The sequence below is a fragment of the Phaethon aethereus genome, assembly GCF_964289735.1.
Source record: "Phaethon aethereus genome assembly, chromosome: Z".
NCBI classification, from domain to species: domain Eukaryota; kingdom Metazoa; phylum Chordata; class Aves; order Phaethontiformes; family Phaethontidae; genus Phaethon; species Phaethon aethereus.
Genome location: NC_138577.1, coordinates 67,496,151 through 67,516,818, shown reverse-complemented (window position 1 = coordinate 67,516,818; position 20,668 = coordinate 67,496,151). Strand labels below are relative to the sequence as shown.

The window sequence follows — 20,668 nt, the reverse complement described above, 5'->3', positions numbered from 1 at the left end:
TACAGACTAAATGGATCTAAAGACAGCAGTGTTCAATGCAGCTCGTGATGGCAAGTTGCGGCTCCTTTCCAAGTTACTGGCAAGCAAAACAAGAGAAGAGGTGGCCCTACTGATGTCAGAGAAAACCAATGGGGCCACACCACTTCTGATGGCAGCCCGTTATGGCCACCTTGACATGGTGGAATACTTGTTGGACCATTGCTCTGCTTCGATAGAAGTTGGTGGTTCGGTGAATTTTGATGGTGAGACCATTGAGGGGGCTCCGCCATTATGGGCAGCATCGGCAGCTGGCCACTTGAAGGTGGTTCAGTGCCTGTTGGATCATGGTGCCTCTGTCAACAATACAACTCTGACAAATTCAACGCCGCTTAGAGCTGCCTGTTTTGATGGCCACCTAGAAATAGTAAAATACCTTGTGGAGCACAAAGCAGACCTGGAAGTATCAAACCGTCATGGGCATACATGCTTGATGATCTCGTGTTACAAAGGCCACAAAGAAATTGCTCAGTATTTACTTGAAAAAGGAGCTGATGTTAACAGGAAAAGTGTTAAAGGTAAGTTAATTTTCTCACTTTCCATGTGAGAAAGGGTAAAGTTACTCATTTACCCTTTTTTAGGAAGCTAACATTCAAAAATATTCTTCTAGTCTCATAAAGTGGATGAGTAAGACATAAAGTGTATTTAGCTATGTTTTTACTGTTTGTTTTTTTTTTAAACTTAGGCCTTTGTTAACACGGTTTGTATAATTTCACTCTAAATTGATACATTTTAATCTTAAACCCCTAATTTTTAAAGAGTCATATGAAAGGTCACATTTATGCATGTGCAAAAAGCTAAGAAACTTGCTGAGAACCGCTCTTTGTAGTCAGTTGGCGTAGCAACACACTCAAATATACCAGCATATAGTCTTGTTTTTCGTACTGTGTCTTAACAAACCAGATATGCTGTACATAACTGACCTGTGACAATAAGGCTGGTACAAGGAAAGATGCATAAAGGAGGAAAATTTTTTCAACATTAGGAACGGATAACCACTTTGCTCTTCACCCTCCTGTCCCTCCAAATTTTTGAATAATTTTGGACCTGTTTTCAGTGTTAGTATACAAAACCATATATTAGGATTAAAGAAATGAAACTACGGGTTGACTGTGATCCCAGTAGAAGGACTTCCAGTGGTGCACAGATCACTGTATCTGTTTACAATTACTCTGGTGTTACTGTTCAAAGTGGAGATTTCTGTTGGTTTTGCTGGGATCATAATTATGTGGACCTCTTGGTTTAGCCACTGGGTTTTTTATTACATCTCAAACTTGTATGTGGGTGTGATATTTGCCTGAAAAGCATGCCAGTTATTGCAGGTTACAGTTAATTTTTAGGTCACTGAGCCAGGATTGTGTTTCAGCCACTATTTTTTTTATATGTATGTTACTAATCTGCTAATAACCCTTTTTGTAGTGCAATACTTCCACTGCCTCTTTCTGGCTAATTACATTTGTAACAGTATACTATACAGTTCTTTCTGTTAAAGCATACTCTGTGTCTAGATTATTGTATAATACTCGTAAATGCCAAATATAAGAGTAATCTTTGCAGAAGCTGTTCAGTTAAATGTGCCTTTTTTTCAGCAAATCATGCAGATATGTGGGTTTAATGTAAGGAAAGCTAAACTACAGATTTGTCATAGAGGTGGGCAGAGCAAAATAAATCTTCCTTTGTAAGTATTTAAGGTTGCTTATGAATCATCATGGACTTGTGATAGGATAAAAATGTCATTTTTTTCTAGACAGCGTTCTTGGAATGACAAGCTAAATATAAAGTTTTTTAGTTATAAACCAATCTGTTTATATGGTCAGCACAAACAGAGCAGCGCTGTTAAATACCTGATGTAACACGGGAAAAGATATCTCTCTGCAGCTCTTCCCCCTTATTTTGTGTTGGTGGAGTAGGCCTTACTTTACTAGTAAATGTTATTTGTCTTTGTTTAAATGACTTAGTGACAGCCATGCACTCCTGAGGATTTTCTCGGGGCTTTCAGTTTCTCTATGATCTTAGTTTCTTCCTCCCTCTGCTTCCTTTAGTTTCTGTGTGACTTGCAACTAGGCACATGAGCAAAGGTTCATAAGGTATAACTGATCCTTACGTAAATTAATTTTTTTAAAAAGTCGGATTGGATATGTTTTAGCTCATTAAAACTAATTTTATACTTTGAGTTGCCATGTGTACAAATGCAAGTGTGTACATAATATCTATCAGTCAAGTATGGCATCCCTTTTTGTCTGTGGAAATTCCCTCTGATATGACAGGAGCATTCAACTTCTTATTGGGATCTTAAAGCAGTCTGACCTCTGAAGTTATTTAATAAGCAGTGGTGAGGTAAAGGAGGAGTGAAAGAAAGCACTGTAAGCCCTGAAAGTGAAAGTCAGCAGTGGAAAGGCAGAACTGAGCAAAACTGGGTATTGCAGTGGCTGAGGCTCAAAAACTAACCTTCTCAACTTTGTTTTGCAAGAATCATAGGATCATAGAATAGTTTGGGTTAGAAGGGACCTTTTAAGGTCTTCTAGTCCAACCCCGCTGCAGTGAGCAGGGACAAGAATGCTCAGTGGCTATTAATTTCCAAATTAGTATTTTCAGTAAGATTCATTCTACATTGTCATGTTCCACCTCAAAGCCTCAGTGTTTTGTTTTCAGTTTCTACTCCTCCCTGCTGTGTACTAAACTGTTGACAGAGGGTGTCTGTGCTTGTAGCAGGAAGATGCAGAGAACTTGAGTGCTCTGCTCTTGAATAGTAAAAGTTGTTGCTATCCTTGTATCTGAAGTCTTTTTAGATAGGCCCCTTCCTGGGACATGTACGGAGAAGCCTACTGCTCTGTGAAAGTTGTAAAAGCTTTAGTTACTACAAATTTTGCTTCATTTAAAATTACAACACTCCCTGTAAGAACAAAACAATGATACCTTCAGTAGAGGTGCTGTTGTGGGAGATTACTATAGATTCTTTTCCAGACATTATTCTTAAAACCATGGCAGAGGGGAGGAGGTGGGGAGAAATTACTTTAACTATTCCATGTGTTTTTCCACTGGATTTTCATATTGCAAGGTAGAACTTTATTCATATTTTAAAAACCAGGAAAATCTACAGCTGGGAAAGATATGAAAATGTTTTGGAAGTGTTGACAGTTCCAAGGAAAAATCTAAGCACTTCGATATGAGAAAGCAGGTAACTTCACAGGCATCTAAAAGTCAGGGTGACAACTGAGGCAGGGTGTGAAACAACAGATGAAAATGTGTGGTGAAATCCTGCTTCTAAAATACAGGCAGAATCCCACAACCACGTTTTGGACTATGGAAATTCAGAATACAGAGGTTCTTGAAAGACAGTTGTGGAAGTGCAATAGTATGGCTAGGAAATTACTAAAGATATACATAAAGACTTAAGAGTATGACTCAGGTAAGGTGCTACACTGAGGTAATGTGTAGGTCTGGCACTGTCTCACAGGAGATGGTGGTGAAGACGGAAGTAACAAGATGTTTGGGGCAGAGAAGTGCTATAATGTGAAAGGTGGCCAATGGTTCTGCATTTAAAGTACAAGCCTTTAGTTGTCTTTGTTCCTTCTGTTTTGCAGATCTGAACTTTCACAGTTTCCCCAAATTTTTATGACGCACATAGGCAACACAACTGTAAAAAAAGGACTTTTTAAAAAATGCTTTATGTTACAGGAACAGTGTTAGTGAGGGCGAAAAACTGATACCTGGGGTAAGAAGGGTGCATTTTTTTCCTCTTAGAATTGTGGAAAATGGCAAGGATATCTTTAGATATCTTTTTTTGTAGAAAAGCAAAAAGCAGACAAAACAACATTTAAAAAGTGAGTTAATTCATCACTGTCTTCCTAATTCAGAGGCTTCTCCAGTATATTACTGATGTTTTAAGAAACTGCAGATTAAAAATAACAAAGCTTAATAAGTTTTACTGGGATATAATAATATCTCAAATGTAAAGTTGTGTGGTGGTTTTTTGTTTTTTTTTTTTCAGAAACAAAAGCAAAACCTCTTAAAACTTAAAGATCTTAAAGCTTTCATGCTGCTCTTAACAGCAGGAGTGGTGTGGATAATGCTAGCATAGCAGAAACCTGAGTTTTTTCAGAGGAAGTAGAACCCTGGAACTAAACCTGAAGTGAAGCACACCTACCTGTGTGCTGGACGAGGAAGATGTTCGGTGTGTGTTGGCTGCATGCAGTTTTCTGTTCTGCTGCATTGCGAAGCCTGCCCGTGATCAGTTGTTAAGAGTGGTGCTCCCTTACCAAGTTCAGAATAGACCTCTGGGTTCGTGATAACACTGGATACAGTGTTACACTGATGTGTTTCTGTGCACAGTCTTCGTTTGGCTGCTATGGGTAGGGACGGAAATGCTTACTTTTGTAATTCGAGTGGTAGCAGTCTTTGGGCCTTCAAATTACAGGTTTGGGCTCTCTTGCAGATATACCTTGGGCTGTGTTTGTTGGATTTTATATTTAAAACAAAAAATTTCACATTATTGCCCCAATAAAATTATTTTGCAGACTGTTTTAAAGGGATCTTATACTTCTAACACCAGACAGGACACTTGCATTTTGAAAATTGGCAATGAACATTTTGATAATTTGTGTTGCGCTTTATCCTCTTCCACCAGACCTGCTGCAATAATGGAGATTCATTCCCTTCCCTTCTGCAATTAATGAGTTAAATTATAGGTAAAGTACGCAGATCCTGATAGCCAGGGTGCTCTGAATGTAATGACGCAGGGACTAAGGACTCTCTTCCAAAATACCTACTTGAAAGGCAGATTTTTTTCTGAACAGGACTTGTAAGTTTGCCATTGTGCAGCTGCTTGGTATGTGGTCTCTTTCTCTTCAAGGTGGTATTTGTGGTTTTTACTAGTGGTCTTAACTAACTCTGTCCCTCTGTTGTTAGCAGACTCATCTGCTAGCCAAAAGATTACTTTTTCTTCTCCCGAGTAGTAGAAAATTTCATAAGAACTGCTGGATGAGGTGTTCCTTTAGGTGTCTCTTGCGATCTGCACAGGAATGTTTAGTTGTAAGCCCTGATTCTTTGGCGTTTATGATCCTCTATACTACTGTAGCAGTTTGAGGGACTCGCATATTTTGAAAATGCAAAAATAAAGCTATGATTGAAAATCTTGTTGTTCTTAGATTCCACTGGCATAGGATTTGATTAGGTTTGTAAAATAATGTGGAGGACAAGGCTTGTTGACTCTGCTTCCTCATTTTGGAAAGTATAAAAGCATGAAGACCTCAGTGTCTATGTGTACTGTATCAAGATTATACATAAAGTAGTACTGTATCAAGGGCTAGTGCTATTTCAGTATTGTCATTTTTGTGGAGTACTGGAAAGTATAAGACTCAAACCTGCTGGTAAGGGGAAAACTTTTATAGACTTGGCAGACCGAGAAATAGGGGAATTAGCAAGATTCACACTCTGTGATGAATGTGAATCTTGATCACTGTGGTTTTGTATGCATTAAAAATAAGTAACTTTCTCTTGCAGTAAACATTAAGGAGTCTGACAGGTTTGTTCTCTTCTGAGGTTTTTTGTCTTGTATGCTTGCCAAGATTCATTGGGGGGGATGAGACACGGGATGGGACACGGAACACAGACACCAAACAAAAAACAAAACAAAACAAAACAAAGCTTCCTTTCTCTTTTTTCTCCTTTCTTTTTTTCCCCTTGTGAACAAACCCTTGCTCTAAAAGTGGTGTTGTGTGTCCTTTTTGTGTGGGTTTTCTGGGTTGTTTTTTTTTTTGTTCCCTTTTTTGGTCAGTAATACATGGCACAGTGCACTGCATTTTGTAGCTATTTTGTGTGTGACACTGTCTGGAAACTGAACTTCGGTAGGCATGTCTATAAATAAAATAAGGAAGATAGAGTTTAAAGAAATAAATTCTTGAAGCTCAACTAAAAAGGAGTTTATGTTGAAATGATTAACAGCATGCTTTGTATTGGTAATCTTGATAATACAAGTTCTTGTGAAAGTACTGGTGAGCAAGAGAGCAATGATTCTCTTACAGCATATGGAAACTAGATTAAAATAACTTGTTGAGATTATTAGTTCTTTGCAATTTTTACTTCTTAAAAGGAAGGTATACCTTTAGTTTTTCTTTGTCATGCATACTAAGCATAGAGATGTATAGCAGTTTTCTTGTGTACTGTCCATATTTGTAATGTATGTACCAATACTTCTTTTAATCAGTAAAACTCTTGGAACGCTTACTTACTTCAAGTGCTCTGCTAGGCAAAAAAATCAATATTACTTCACTTTATAAAAGTGATTGATTTCATCTGTAAGACTGAGAAATATAGATGTGTTGTTAATTTTACATACTGGTCAGTCATTTAAATGAAATCTATCTTTCTTTCTATTAAGCTTAAAGATGTTGGATATGAAATCAGATAGATACTAAATTTTAATATAAATTTTACTACCCAGAAATTTGATCAAGCATTTTGTAAGTATTAGGAAGTAGGTGTACTTAATGGGTTGCAAATCAAGTCAGATCACTTTCTGTGTCATTATTTCATTTTCTTTCATTCCCATGTCACAAGCTACCAGTCTATTTTGGGAATCATTTGCTTCTGACAGAAAGACATGTCCTCATTATGAATTTGAATGCCCACCCCCACTTCGATAAGCTTTTGGTAACACTGGATAGTTAGAGAATTAGTTCTCTGATATGTGAAGTGTTTGTGTAATATTCATACCACTTTTAAAGAAGGACTGTAACAAAGGCATAAAACATGCAGCTGTGGTCAGCTGACCATACCTTTTTCCTTCATTAGTTTTTGCAAGATTTGGAAGGACTGGAGGCGGGGTTACTCCATTTCTTTGTTGCTGTTTTTAATTAGAGGAAGTTATTAGGTAATGTGAATAGTAAAGTTTTGTACAGATAGAAATGCTTTGTTAGCAGTATTAGCAATACAGTATAGTGGCACTCACTTTCTAACAGAGAAATACCGTGACTACCAAACCTTTCCAGTCCAATTTTATTTCCATGCAAGAATAATAAACCTTTCATGTTGTTTTAATATTAGCTATTTTCTATATGTGATTAAATTTCTGCAAATAATTTTGTAATGAAAAATGGATTAAGAAAATATTATTAAACCTATTTTGAAATAATCATTCACACCTTTAAAAGTAATTTAATTTGACCAACATCTTTGTATGCGTCCCTTCGAAAACTGCTTATCAAAGAGAATGACTTTCAATTTTTACTTATTTTGAGCCTTTTTCCTCTTTAATACAGCAGTAGATATAATGTAGATTTTCAGTTTGTTACTGAATACATAATGTTACAAAAAATGAATTAACTGCTGAATTGTGTTCAGCCACTGTTTATTCCTGTCACTATAGACAGTATCCTGGTTTTGAAATGGATGAGTTGATTCACAGAATATATGGTTGATTTGCCATACTTATTTGAACTGTTCAATTCCTGGCCAATATGTGGAACATAGACTTTGAATAGATATTAAAACCACTGCAGTGTTTTCTTTCAAGCTCTTCCTTAAATTTAACACTTGATACTTGCTAGGTGTAGATGATTGGTGATCTTCTTATTTCTTAAGGTTTGGGTTTATGGGTTTTTTTTAAGCTGGGAGCCTGGACTGAGCTATCAGTCTACCTGTGCCCACTTTTACCCTGTGGAAACTTGGTTTTTACATGGTATCCTTCCCACTGCTCCACCTGTGCCATGCAGTCATTTAAGTGAGGTGCAGCCACTAAAAAGTAGTGGTGATGGGCTTCCTTTATTTGTTTGTACATGGCTTAAAATAACTGGTTATTTTAAATTGAAGGGCTATTACAATATAAATAGATTAAAAAATTACACTACTTCTGATATGCTGTCAGTAACAGCTGTTTAAGCGTAAGTCAGTAATTGTAATATGAATTAAAAAAACAATTTTTAAAAAATTAAATTAAAAGGAATCTATTTGGACAGAGTAGTGAAATTCCTTGGAGTCTTAAGCATATTTCCACATCTTTTGCATAGCTGCATTGTAAATTAATGACATACAGACTGTTGGATTGGACCTGAATTTACCCAGACAATGGCTAAGCTTAATTCGTGTGGACTTTTTCAGTATTAAAGTGTCATAGCATATATGCCTGGCAATTGATAAAAGAGTGTCAAGAGCAGCATTATAAGGCAATGGATCTACAGTGTGTAATATGAATAGCCGCCATTGATCCTGTTGTCAAAGCCAGCAGAATGTATATTAGTAGTTGTGAAGTAATAGTAAAAACTTTGGTGTTACTAATACCTTTTGGCTTATTTGTTTTTAATATGATTTTATGTTATGACTTTTTAAGTATCTTAAAAATATTAACCTGAATGTAGAAAATAGGTGCCAATTCCAGTGCTTCAGAGTTCTGCTGTCAAGGACAGTATATGGACTTCTATACACCCTGAAATGGCTATATTAACTGGTGGCTCAGCCAACACGCAGATGCAGCTGTTTTTGCCCTCATCTCTAAGTGCAGAAGTACAGATGGTCTGAGGAGCCAGACAGTCTTTAGTTCTGGATTGACCACTGTAGTTGCATTTTAACTATGTTTTCTTCTGCACAGCAAGAAGATTTATGATGTATGTGTACTGGTAAGGTCTGCTTTTGACACCTTTATATCTTGGGAATTTAAAGGTCTGTGCTCCTCAATATTGAGGTATCGATAGTTTTCTGGTCTGTGACATGTGATAAGGACAGAGGGAATTATAGCTGATAAAATATGCATGCCAGATTCGCCAAACTTTTTAATCCACCTACATTTGGATAAAATCTCTGTTTCTGCGATTGGAAATTTTATTGGTCTTGGTAGAGACTGTAGTGTGGTCAGACCTATAACTGACTTAATGTTCTCTATTAGTGATAAAGATCGCCTAAGGTATTAAAGACTGAAAATCACCTGACATTGTATGAACTGGATTTAGCTTTGTGAATCTTGATTTAAGAGAGAGTTTCGGGTGCCCAGCATGGGTTCATGAAAGGCAGGTCCTGCTTGACCAACCTGATTTCCTTCTATGACCAGGTGACCCGCCTAGTGGATGAGGGAAAGGCTGTGGATGTTGTCTACCTGGACTTCAGTAAAGCCTTTGACAGCGTCTCCCACAGCATTCTCCTGGAGAAACTGGCGGCTCATGGCTTAGACAGGTTAACTCTTCGCTGGGTGAGGAACTGGCTGGATGGCCGAGCCCAGAGAGTTGTGGTGAATGGTGTTAAATCCGGCTGGCAGCTGGTCACAAGCGGTGTTCCCCAGGGCTCGGTTCTGGGGCTGGTTTTGTTCAATATCTTTATCGATGATCTGGATGAGGGAATCGAGTGCTCCCTCAGTAAGTTTGCAGATGACACCAAGCTGGGTGGGAGTGTTGATCTGCTGGAGGGTAGGAGGGCTCTGCAGAGGGATCTGGACAGGCTGGATCGATGGGCAGAGGCCAACTGTATGAGGTTTAATAAGGCCAAGTGCAGGGTCCTGCACTTCGGCCACAACAACCCCATGCAATGCTACAGGCTTGGGGAGGAGTGGCTGGAGAGCAGCCCGGCGGAAAGGGACCTGGGGGTGCTGGTTGACACCCGGCTGAATATGAGCCGGCAGTGTGCCCAGGTGGCCAAGAAGGCCAACAGCGTCCTGGCCTGTATCAGGAATAGTGTGGCCAGCAGGAGTACGGAAGTGATTGTGCCCCTGTACTCGGCACTGGTGAGGCCGCACCTTGAATGCTGTGTTCAGTTTTGGGCCCCTCACTACAAGAAGGATGTTGAGGTGCTGGAGCGTGTCCAGAGAAGGGCAACGAAGCTGGTGAGGGGTCTGGAACACAAGTCTTATGAGGAGTGGCTGAGGGAACTGGGGTTGTTTAGTCTGGAGAAGAGGAGGCTGAGGGGAGACCTTATCGCTCTCTACAACTACCTGAAAGGGGGTTGTGGCGATGAGGGTGTTGGCCTCTTCTCCCAAGTAACTAGTGATAGGACAAGAGGAAATGGCCTCAAGTTGCGCCAGGGGAGGTTTAGATTGGATATTAGGAAAAATTTCTTCACTGAGAGGGTGGTCAGGCATTGGAACAGGCTGCCCAGGGAGGTGGTAGAGTCGCCATCCCTGGAAGTGTTCAAAAAACGTGTGGATGTGGCGCTTCAGGACATGGTTTAGGGGACATGGTGGTTCTGGATTAATGGTTGGACTTGATGATCTTAAAGGTCCTTTCCAACCTAGTGATTCTGTGATTCTGTAATATATTATAAAGAGCAAGGTAAATTTAAATTGTGTAAGTTTAAAAGCAGTCAACCACATAAAAGACTTTGTTGTGTTGGAAGGGGACCAGGAGAGTTTGTCTCCATCTTTTTCCTTCTCCTCTAGTGAAGTGCTCATATTTGAAGTTAAGCCAAATTTTCATCTAATAGTTAAATATTTAAACCGAGGTGTCCAATGCTTGCTTTCCAATTTTCTGTGAATAGCGTTTTCAAACAGGTGCCACAAGTGCTTACTAGAAATTTCCACACATTGTGTTAGAACCGGAGTGTCTTTAAGTAAAAAACTGTGCAATGTCATGCTAATGAGAAATAATCTGCGTGTAAATTATAAGGTAGTTATAGACAGCTGTGTGTTGAAGGCATTTTTTTCTTCTCAGTTTTGGGAATCTTAACCAGAGGAACCAGAGGAGTGGAGGGATTAATGTGGGACTTCAGGATAAAGACCTAAGAAAGCATTAAGAATAGTTTGTCTGGGTATATACGTGTGCTTGACAAAAATATCCAGCTCCCTCAGAACATATGGGCAGTCTCAAAGGCCCCAGCTGAGATGAAGGGCCAGCCTGTTGTGATGGATTGTATTTTACGTTGCATACAATTATTACCTCAAAACACGTAAATCAAAAGGGTTGGCAGACAGACGGAGGAAGAGGTGTAGTGTAGAGGCAAATAAAGCCAATGTTGAGTTAGCCCAGCTTTAATTTTCATACAGCTCTCATTATTTTTTAATCATTGCTGGAGATAGGGAGGAAGGGAAATTTGACAAGGGAAGAAAAGTGTAACAACATGGACACAGCAAGCTTAAGTTTCTGTTTCATACTTGAAAGCAGATACAAATCCCTTCTAGAATAGAACAGTTCAGTTGAAAGGGACCTACAGTGATCATTTAGTCCAACTGCCTGACCATTTGAGGGCAAGCCAAAAGTTAAATCAAATTATTAAGGGCATTGTCCAAATGCCTCTTAAACACTGACAGGTTTTTAAAATACAATTTTGGATCAGAACTTAATTACAGCCTGTTAGGTAATGATGCCTTTGATGGTTGGATTTGATCTTAAAGGTCTTTTCCAACCTTAATGATTCTGTGATTCTGTGTGATCAACTACCTCTCTAGGAAGCCTGTTCCAGTGTTTGACTGCACTCTCGATAAAGAAATGCTTCCTAGTGTCGAGTTTGAACCTCCCCTGGAGCAGTTTTGAGCCATTCCTACATGTTCTGTCACTGGATCCCAGGGAGAAGAGCTCAGTACCTCCCTCTCTACTACACCTCCTCAGGAAGCTGTAGAAAGATGAGGTTGCCCCTCAGGCTCCTTTGCTCTGATCTAGACAAACCCAGAGTCCTCAAACACTCCTCACAGGACATGCCTTCTAGCCCTTCCACCATCTTTGTTGCCCTCCTCTGGATGCATTCAAGGATCTTCACATCCTTCTTAAATTGTGGGGTCCAGAAGTGCACACAGTATTGAAGCTGAGGCTGCACCAATGCTGAATACAGCAGGACAATCACCTCTTTTGACCGGCTGGTCATACTGTGTCTGATGCACCCCAGGATGCGGGTTGCCCTCTTGGCTGCCAAGGCACACGACTGACTCCTGTTGAGCCTGCTGTCAACCAGCACCGCACATCCCTTTCTGCAGGGCTGCTCTCCAGCCACTCCTCTCCCAATTTATACTTGTGCCTGGTGTTACTCCATCCCAGGTGCACAATCTAGCATTTGTTCTTGTTGAATTTCATATTATTGATGATTGCCCAATGTTCCAATCTGTCTAGATCCCTCTGCAAGGCCTCTTGCCCCATGAGAGGGTCAACAGCATCTCCCAGTTTGATATCGTCAGCAAACTTGCTAATGGTGCATTCAACTTCTGCATCTAGATCATTGATAAATATATTGAACAGAACTGGCCCTAGAACTGAGCCCTGAGGAACACTGCTGGTGACCAGTTGCCAGCCAGATGTAGCCCCATTCACTACAACCTGTTGAGACCTGCCCTTCAGCCAGTTCTTCAGCCAGTTCTTCACCCAGTGTACCGTGTACCTGCTAATCCCACAGTTGGACAACTTGTCCAGAAGGATGCTGTGAGGGACGGTATCAAAAGCCTCACTAAAATCCAGAAAAACTACATCTGCCACCTGCCCTTCATCCACTAGGCAGGTGACCTTATCATAAAAGGGTATGTTGACTGTGCCTCATGACTTTATTGTTCTTTAAATGCCTTTCAGTAGTACCCAGTGTAACTTTTCCCATAATTTTTCCAGTAACCAAGGTTAGAGTAATAGGTCTGTAGTTCCCTGGGTCTTCCCTCTTGCCCTTCTGGTAAACTGGAATAGCACTGGCTAGCTTCCAGTCAGCAAGGACCTCCTCAGACTCCTAAGACCTTTGGTAGATGATTGAGAGGGGTCCTGCTGTGCCATCCACCATCTCCTTCAGTACCTTGGGATGAATCCCATCAGGCCCCGTGGACTTGTGAACCTTCATCTGATACAGCTGATGCCTTGGAATTTCAGTGTCTACGAGTGGAAAGTCACTGTTCCCACACTCAGGGTCCTCTCACTCAGAGGACTGGGCAGCCCAAGGTCAATTAGTAGTACTAAAGACCGAGGCAAAAAAATCATTGAATGCCTCTGCTTTTTCTTTATCCCTATTAGTCAGTGGGCCATCTTCAACAATTGTCAGTCCAATGTTTTTAGTTTTCCTCTTGCTATTAACATACTTAAAAAAGCCCTTCTTTGTTGTTTGACACAGCACTGGCCAGTTTCAACTCTAACTGAGCTTTGGCCTTTTGTGTCTTCTCCCTGCATATACGAATCACAGTTCTGTAGTCTTCCTGCGAAGCCTGACCTTGCTTCCAGAGAGCGTACAATTTCTTTTTTCTGTTGAGCTCCAGGAGTTCCCTGTTCAGTCAAGCTGGTCTTGTGCGCTGCTTGCTTGACTTTTGAGACAAAGGAATTGCCTGTTCCTGTGCTTTTATGTAGTGGAGAACTCTGTTTTAATTCTGTTTGTTTAAATAATGAGACAAAAATGTCCTTAAAACATGTTTAATTCTTTCAGGCAATAATAGCCAGCATTTTGATTTGTGTAACTGCCTGGCAGCTTTGATATTTTATCCAGTCTTGAATATTTTGAATTGTCATCTGAACCTTTCATAGTCCACAGATGTCAAAACAGCTATTTTTTTTAACTGTTAATGTTTGAGGTTTTTAAACTATTTTTTAACTAATTTTTTTAACTATTAGTGTGGTGGGGTTTGGACTATAATTTGGTAACAATTTGTGTAATTGTGTTTCTTGTCTTGCAGGAAACACTGCGTTACATGACTGTGCGGAATCTGGAAGTTTGGAGATCATGAAGATGCTTCTTAAGTATTGTGCTAAAATGGAAAAGGATGGTTATGGAATGACTCCCCTTCTGTCGGCTAGCGTGACAGGCCACACAAATATCGTGGACTTTCTGACCCAGCATGTACAGACCAGTAAGGCTGAGCGCATTAATGCTCTGGAACTTCTAGGAGCAACATTTGTGGACAAAAAGAGAGATCTGCTTGGTGCTTTGAAATACTGGAAGCGAGCTATGGAAATGAGATACAGTGATAGGACTAATATCCTGAGCAAACCTGTGCCACAAACACTAATTATGGCATATGATTATGCTAAAGAGGTAAACACCTCAGAAGAGCTAGAAAATCTTATTGCAGACCCTGATGAAATGAGAATGCAAGCACTATTAATTAGAGAACGTATTCTTGGCCCTTCTCACCCAGATACATCCTACTATATTAGATACAGAGGTGCTGTCTACGCAGACTCTGGAAACTTCAAGCGTTGCATCAACTTATGGAAATACGCTTTGGACATGCAACAGAGCAATCTTGATCCACTGAGCCCTATGACAGCCAGCAGTTTACTATCATTTGCTGAACTTTTCTCCTTCATGCTGCAGGATAGAGCAAAAGGCCTGCTAGGCACTACCGTCACATTTGATGATCTCATGGGTATACTGTGCAAAAGCGTTCTTGAAATAGAACGGGCCATGAAACAAACCCAGAGTCCTCCTGATCCAATACAACTGAACAAAGCCCTTTCCATCATTTTGCATTTAATTTGCTTGTTGGAGAAAGTACCTTGCAGCTCAGAACAGGAGCATTTTAAGAAACAGACTATTTACAGGTTTATTAAACTTCAGCCTAGAGGGAAGAATAACTTCAGTCCACTTCATCTTGCTGTTGACAATAATACTACATGTGTAGGTCGCTACCCAGTTTGTAAATTCCCATCTCTGCAAGTTACTGCTATCTTGGTGGAATGTGGTGCTGATGTAAATGTCAGAGACTCTGATAACAACAGTCCATTACACATTGCTGCACTGAACAACCATCCGGACATCATGAATCTTCTTATCAAGTCAGGTTCACACTTTGATGCCACAAACTTGCATAAACAAACTGCTAGTGATCTGCTGGATGAGAAGGAAATAGCAAAAAATTTAATCCAGCCCATAAATCATACTACATTGCAGTGTCTTGCTGCTCGTGTAATAGTGAATCATAACATATACTACGCAGGGCACATCCCTGAAAAACTAGAGAATTTTGTTTTGCTCCATAGATGATAGTGTGGAGTCCCAGAGTACTGTTTTTGAAGCACGACTTGGTGACGATATTTTCCTTGAGCACTGTTGTGATACACCAGCGATCTCTTAGCTTGCTCTATCTTGCTGTCATTGGCTAAAGCATTGTTAGCATCAGATCTGCAGAGTTGGTTACCCAGTATTTAATATGAATATGCCATATAATATATTTTGTGAATTACTTAGAAATGTAATGCCATATTTAGACTCTTAAAATTGTCTGCCAAAGGCTTGTCAATTCTGGTTTTATTTGCGTGTTGGGTGTTTGGTTCTAAGTTGAGTGTTTTCCACTGATACCTTTTTACTATAACTGTTATGTGGATTTTATACAGTTGGAAGGTCATCTTTTCTTGGTTTTGCTTGAGCATTTCTACTCTGTTCTTTTTCTATGGACTCATTGCTAAACTGTACTAGTTGTATGGACTTGTTAACATTTGCAACTACCATAAGTGCTTTTATCTTCTCTATGCACTGGCTTAAACATGACTGTTGTGTGTGAGCATATTTCTATGCAGCACTTGGCCAATTTCAACTCGAATGCCAATTTTGTTTTGCAGTTTGTTTGGAGCTCTTTTGAGAATGCTGTCTTCATAGCATGATGAATTTTGGAGTTATTTATCAGCTCTCCAAACTTGGGTTTGACTTTTTTGACTCGTGTAACTGAGGTTGTGTTCTTTTTGATCCTCTGGAAATTTGTCCTAAATTTGGGAGAAGAAAATACCACTTTTTCTCATCATAGTCCACTTGAACTTTAAATCATTCTATTGCATCGTGCAGTTGGGGGAAGAATCCTCATTGTGTACAACTGACACCTTCCTCTCTGCACTAATGTCTTGCTTGTGCTGGTTATGTGACTAGATGTGAAGTTTGCTCAAAGTTTAACCTCAGACATAATGGTACACTTTAATGAGAAATAGATCAAATGTATGCCGTAGTTTAAAATCTACAAATCAACTTTAGCTACAAAAGAAACTAAAGCATGTTGGTGGCATGATGCTTATCAGTCCGATCTAGACATCACCTAATATAACATAGTAAGTGGCTGTTTGCCAGGGTATTGGAAATTCTGTAACAGTGTCCTTTTTTCTTCATGTTGAGTATCTTTATAAATACTTGCATGGATCTTTCATCTCTGCTGTGTCAGCTGTACTTAACAAAAAGCGGAAGTTCTGTTGTGTATATATATAGCTCCTAATTAAAGTTCCTATTTTTATAATATTTGCACAACAGCTTAGCTTTTACAACAGAAAGGGCTCTTTTGACTTGATAAGAAATCTAAAAATGAAAATCATAAACGTGAGTGCGATTCAGGTAATTAATATAATTCAGCACTTTACTGTTGATTAATAGTAGAACTTGTTATGGCACATTAGCCCTGCAGATACCTTAAAGTGAAATTAATTTCTGTTGGGTAGAATACTGTTTACTTGCAAGTTCAGTGGTCTAGCATATCAGATATTTTTGACTTGATGTTTCACTTCAGTGGTGGACAGTAAGTGTACCTGTGGGGTTCTTGCTCCAGAAAATCAAAAAGTTGATTTAGGCCTTTGTCAGTGATAGAGATATTTAGAAGCCAAATTAATTAGATAAAGGCTAAGTTGTTTTAGGAGCGTCTCTCTTAATACTTTATTTTTGAAGTTGATGTCATAACATTTTTGTCATTTGTGAATTAAGTTGAGGAAGAATGTGTCTTGGGAGCATATAAGAATAGTTCTTCCTTGCTTTCGTGCTGTTTCAGGGTTCCTGTTAGCATACAGCATACTGCCTACTAGCTTAGCCATTCTTGGGAAAAATACAGGGATGTTTTTAAGCAAAGGGGTGTTGAAAGCAATGCTGTTTGTGCTTTGCCACTTTCAGACTCTGTATTTTCAAGCAACTTTCACCTATTAGTCCCATGCCACATCTACATTGTATGAAATTACGAGAATGAGGAAACCTGTTACTTTCTCTTGCAAACACACAGGAGTAAATTCCTATTCAATTGGCTAAAATTTTCTGATTTTTAATGATTAAAGCACATGCCACCCAAGCTGTCATTTGTGAGAACATGTAGTTTGATTTTTTTATTTTTTTTAAACTATTTTTGTGCTTTTCTACTACTCTGTAAGTAGGAATAATCAACAAACCACACCATTCTAGAAATGATCTGCCTTATACTTCAAGTCATAAAAATAATTCTTTTTCTATAGATCACAGAGAAGGGGATTTTTGGATTTTGAGAGTTTTATACTCTGGAATCTGTACTGCTCTTTGGTGTATTTAGTTTAAATTTCTGTCTTTGTAACTGTCCTGTTTATATAAATATCCTATTTAAAATGAGTTGGACATTATTAGTCCAGAAATACAATCTAAAAATTGCTAAATTGTTAGCAAATTTTTGAGTGGAAAACATTCCCAAAAGGTAAAGCATATCACTATTAAATATATGTAAATCTAGTGAAATTGCTACAAAGAAGGCTTATTCTGCTAGCTGGTCTTCGAAAGCAAGCCAGTTTAATATGATGTACTGATTTGTTGTATGTAGTTCTGTCTAAGTATCTACCAATGTGCATCAGTCCTAAAAACTATCACCTCCGTGCAGAATTTAATTTTTCATGGTGATGAGGCTATCTGCTGAATTCTTACCTTGCCAGGTATTGGGACTTAGGTGTCCAGGCGGATGAGTTCATGCATTCAGTACCACCTTCCATTTGGCCCTGTATGTTTACATTACCCTGTTTAATTATTGTTAATTTTAAAATAAATTGGTACACAGCCTGTGCTGGTTAATGTGTTAGGGATTAGTTCAGGATTTGCTCATTGGGGGGGGCGGGGGGGGGAGGGTTGGGACAGCAGGCCCTGTCTGAGATGCATGTGCCACTAGGGCCAGTGCTGATGGGTAGCAGTTTTGCCCCTTCAGTCCCTGATTGAAACAGTTTTGTCTTCACTTCTGTATAGATACCAACTTTCTGGACCAGAATTATTCTTAATCTTGTTACTCATTCAGAGGTCGAAATAAGTTTATTTTAGTGAAACATGTTGATGCTAAATGCAGTAGTGTTGCTAGCTGGACTCAAACTGTGGTAAGGACAAGGCACTAAAGACCATTCAGGACACAAAGAATTGTTTTATTTTTGTCATATTTTTAACTCATTCTTTCCCTGTTCACTTTTCTTCCTACTTGGGCTTTTTTTCTGGTGAAATGTGTTGCTTCTGAGCTACCAACGCAGAAAAATGTTGATAACACTGCGGGGGAAAAAATTGTATGCCCTGCAGGGGTGAAACAGGCTTTAAAATGGATTAAACAATTTACAGGTATGGCTCCTGAGAGACAGTGATAACTCCTTGCTTGTTGAGACCTCTGAACTTGTATTTTTTGGGGTAGGGGATAAATGCTCAAAGCAGTCTTTCTTTTAATTGTCTTGGGTTTCACCTGAAATACTTCAACCAGGAAGATGAAAAGTGTTCTCATTTAAAAAAAAAAAAAAAAAAAAGCTTTTCTTACCAAATTCTCAAATTATATTCCTATTTTTGTATCGCTGATGCTGGTGACAGGATTCCAGCTCTCTGTGGTGTCTCTGTTCTGTTTGTTAAGTGCAGTATAAAGACACTTTCTGAAATGCAAGGCAACAGTGTGGCTAGTTTTCCATATATACTTTACAACAGTCCCTAGATAGGAAGTAATTTTGTGTATTTCCTAAGTCCCTGAAGAGCTCTCTTTTAACAACTGTTTTGCAACTGGTTAAAATTTACTTCTTTCCATTCTTACAAAACACTACTTTACAAAAAGAATAGAGTACTATAGCAAAATCCTTACAGGAGGATTTATAAAAGGTAAGAACCTTATGAGGAGAGCATGTGTCTCTCCTCAGTTTTATGTCAACTGCAAGGTGATAGTGGCAATAGCTCTTGAAATAGCTTCCTTGTGCTTTGAAATATAGAGTGGAAAGCCTGTTGTACTCTAAGATATTGACAAATGCCAGTATGTAGTCTAAAACACTAATTTCTATCTTCTGTGACTACAATGAAGCCAACTGGTATTTAATGCTTCAAAGTAATTTTGGGGAAGTTGATGGGGGACATGCTAGACTGCTCGTATCTCTTGACTTTGAGTGTGAAAGTGACTGTTGATCCCTCAGTGAGGGCAGAATGAAAAGCTGTTGGTTTGGTTTTAACTAATGTTGTATTTGTGTTCCATTCTATCACAAAGACTTCCTATGCAGGGCTAGCTCCATGTATGGAAATACTGCAGTTTCTTTTTTACATGAAGTAATTTAGCTTTAACAGTAATGTAAAAAAGGAATAACAAGCATATTTCTCTGCTCTTACTCTCTTTAGGCTCCAAATGCAGATTACATTAAAAATATGTTTTGGAGAACACCTGTCTGGGTCTATATATCTGTTTCCTTTAGGGTTACTGCAATAGTGGTTGGTAAGCCTTCTGTTGAGTATAAATAGTTAAATGTGAATGCTGCAGCTTTAGACTTCAGTCTTCCATGTTGTTAAGAGTTGTACCTTAAACAAAATGTCATGTTTCATTATCTTTCTGTGAAATGGTGGTCCTGCCAAGCCTTTAAATTCTGGTAGTGAGTAATAGTAAAGAAAAGACTTAAACTGGATGATACAGGGAGACATTGTTTTCCCAGTTTCTAGAAAATGCGGTTAGTTGTGCTATTAATGCTGTGGAAACATAGTAGGTGTAGTTTATTTTTTTTTTAGCATAAAAATAATCAGCACGACCTTGTAAGAAGTAAGCAATAGACACTTTTTCAAGAAAGTTAAATTAATTTTCTTCTTAAAGCTTTTGCAGTCTATTGCATGTACAGTTTAAAAAAACAAAGGAATAGAATACTCCAAGGGTGAGAGAAGAAGTATGAGAAGATCCTTATTAAAGGCAGCTAGAGAATGGAAAACTTTGAAGAATATTGCCATTGTAATTTCAGAAGGTCTTTATAGTTAGGCATAGTAGTCACAATCCTATACTTAAAGGCATTGTACGCTTCAGAGAAATTTTAGATTTAGGCCTAATCAGTTACAAACAGCATCAGAAAAGATGAGGTTCTGGATGAGGAAAACTGATCCAGAGCTTTCACAGTAAGATAATTGTCACACAGATGGCTTTAATGAATTGACTATAGATTCTCTTAATTAGGAAAGGGAAGAACCGGAAAGGATCACTTACATCATTATTCATCCCTCTGCAGTTGCAGATGATGATAGATGTTTTCGTCTAGAAGTGTCTGCTGGTTGCCTAAGCTTGTATACCCATGCAAAAGTGCTTCTTGGCAGTAGCAAATGCTTGCTGTCAGTTGAAGGCCAAAACTCAGAGTACAAAGTAGTGCAGGAAGAGGGCAAAAGAGGCCAAGTACATGGTATGTTACTCTGCCAAAGGCAATACATTTGTTTGTTTCCCACATAATATTCAGAGGGCCATACATCATCTACAGTGAAAAGGAGAAAGCCCTTCCCCCTCCCACCAAATCAAAGCTTTAACCTTGCAGTTGATCTCCAATGTTCAGAAAAACTGGTGAGAGAGTTTCTACACTCGGAAGGAAAGAAGTTAAGGACCAAGATGTTGAATTATGCACAAAGAAGGAAAAGAAAGAATCCCTACAAGTGCCAGTCAGAAGCCAGTGAGTGTCAAGTTATGATGTAAATGGCATGCACGTATCTCATCAGATCGTAAGACATGTGGGTTCCTATCTGAAATTCAAAGGGTTGCTTCTATCATATCTCCTGAAGATTTATCAAGTCATAAGTTCCTTGCCAAATTTCTCTTTAG

The 20,668-nt window shown here is 39.0% G+C and overlaps 1 protein-coding gene across 1 annotated transcript; it reads left to right on the top strand.

The window, feature by feature from the left end:
- Positions 1-10: 10 nt before the first annotated feature.
- On the top strand, positions 11-14,889 carry FEM1C (fem-1 homolog C; the record flags this gene model as incomplete). The annotated part of the gene is made up of 2 exons (XM_082013142.1): positions 11-554; positions 13,580-14,889. The coding sequence occupies 2 exons, from the start codon at positions 11-13 to the stop codon at positions 14,887-14,889; spliced, it is 1,854 nt and encodes a 617-aa protein (XP_081869268.1).
- Between the last annotated feature and the right edge of the window lie 5,779 nt (positions 14,890-20,668).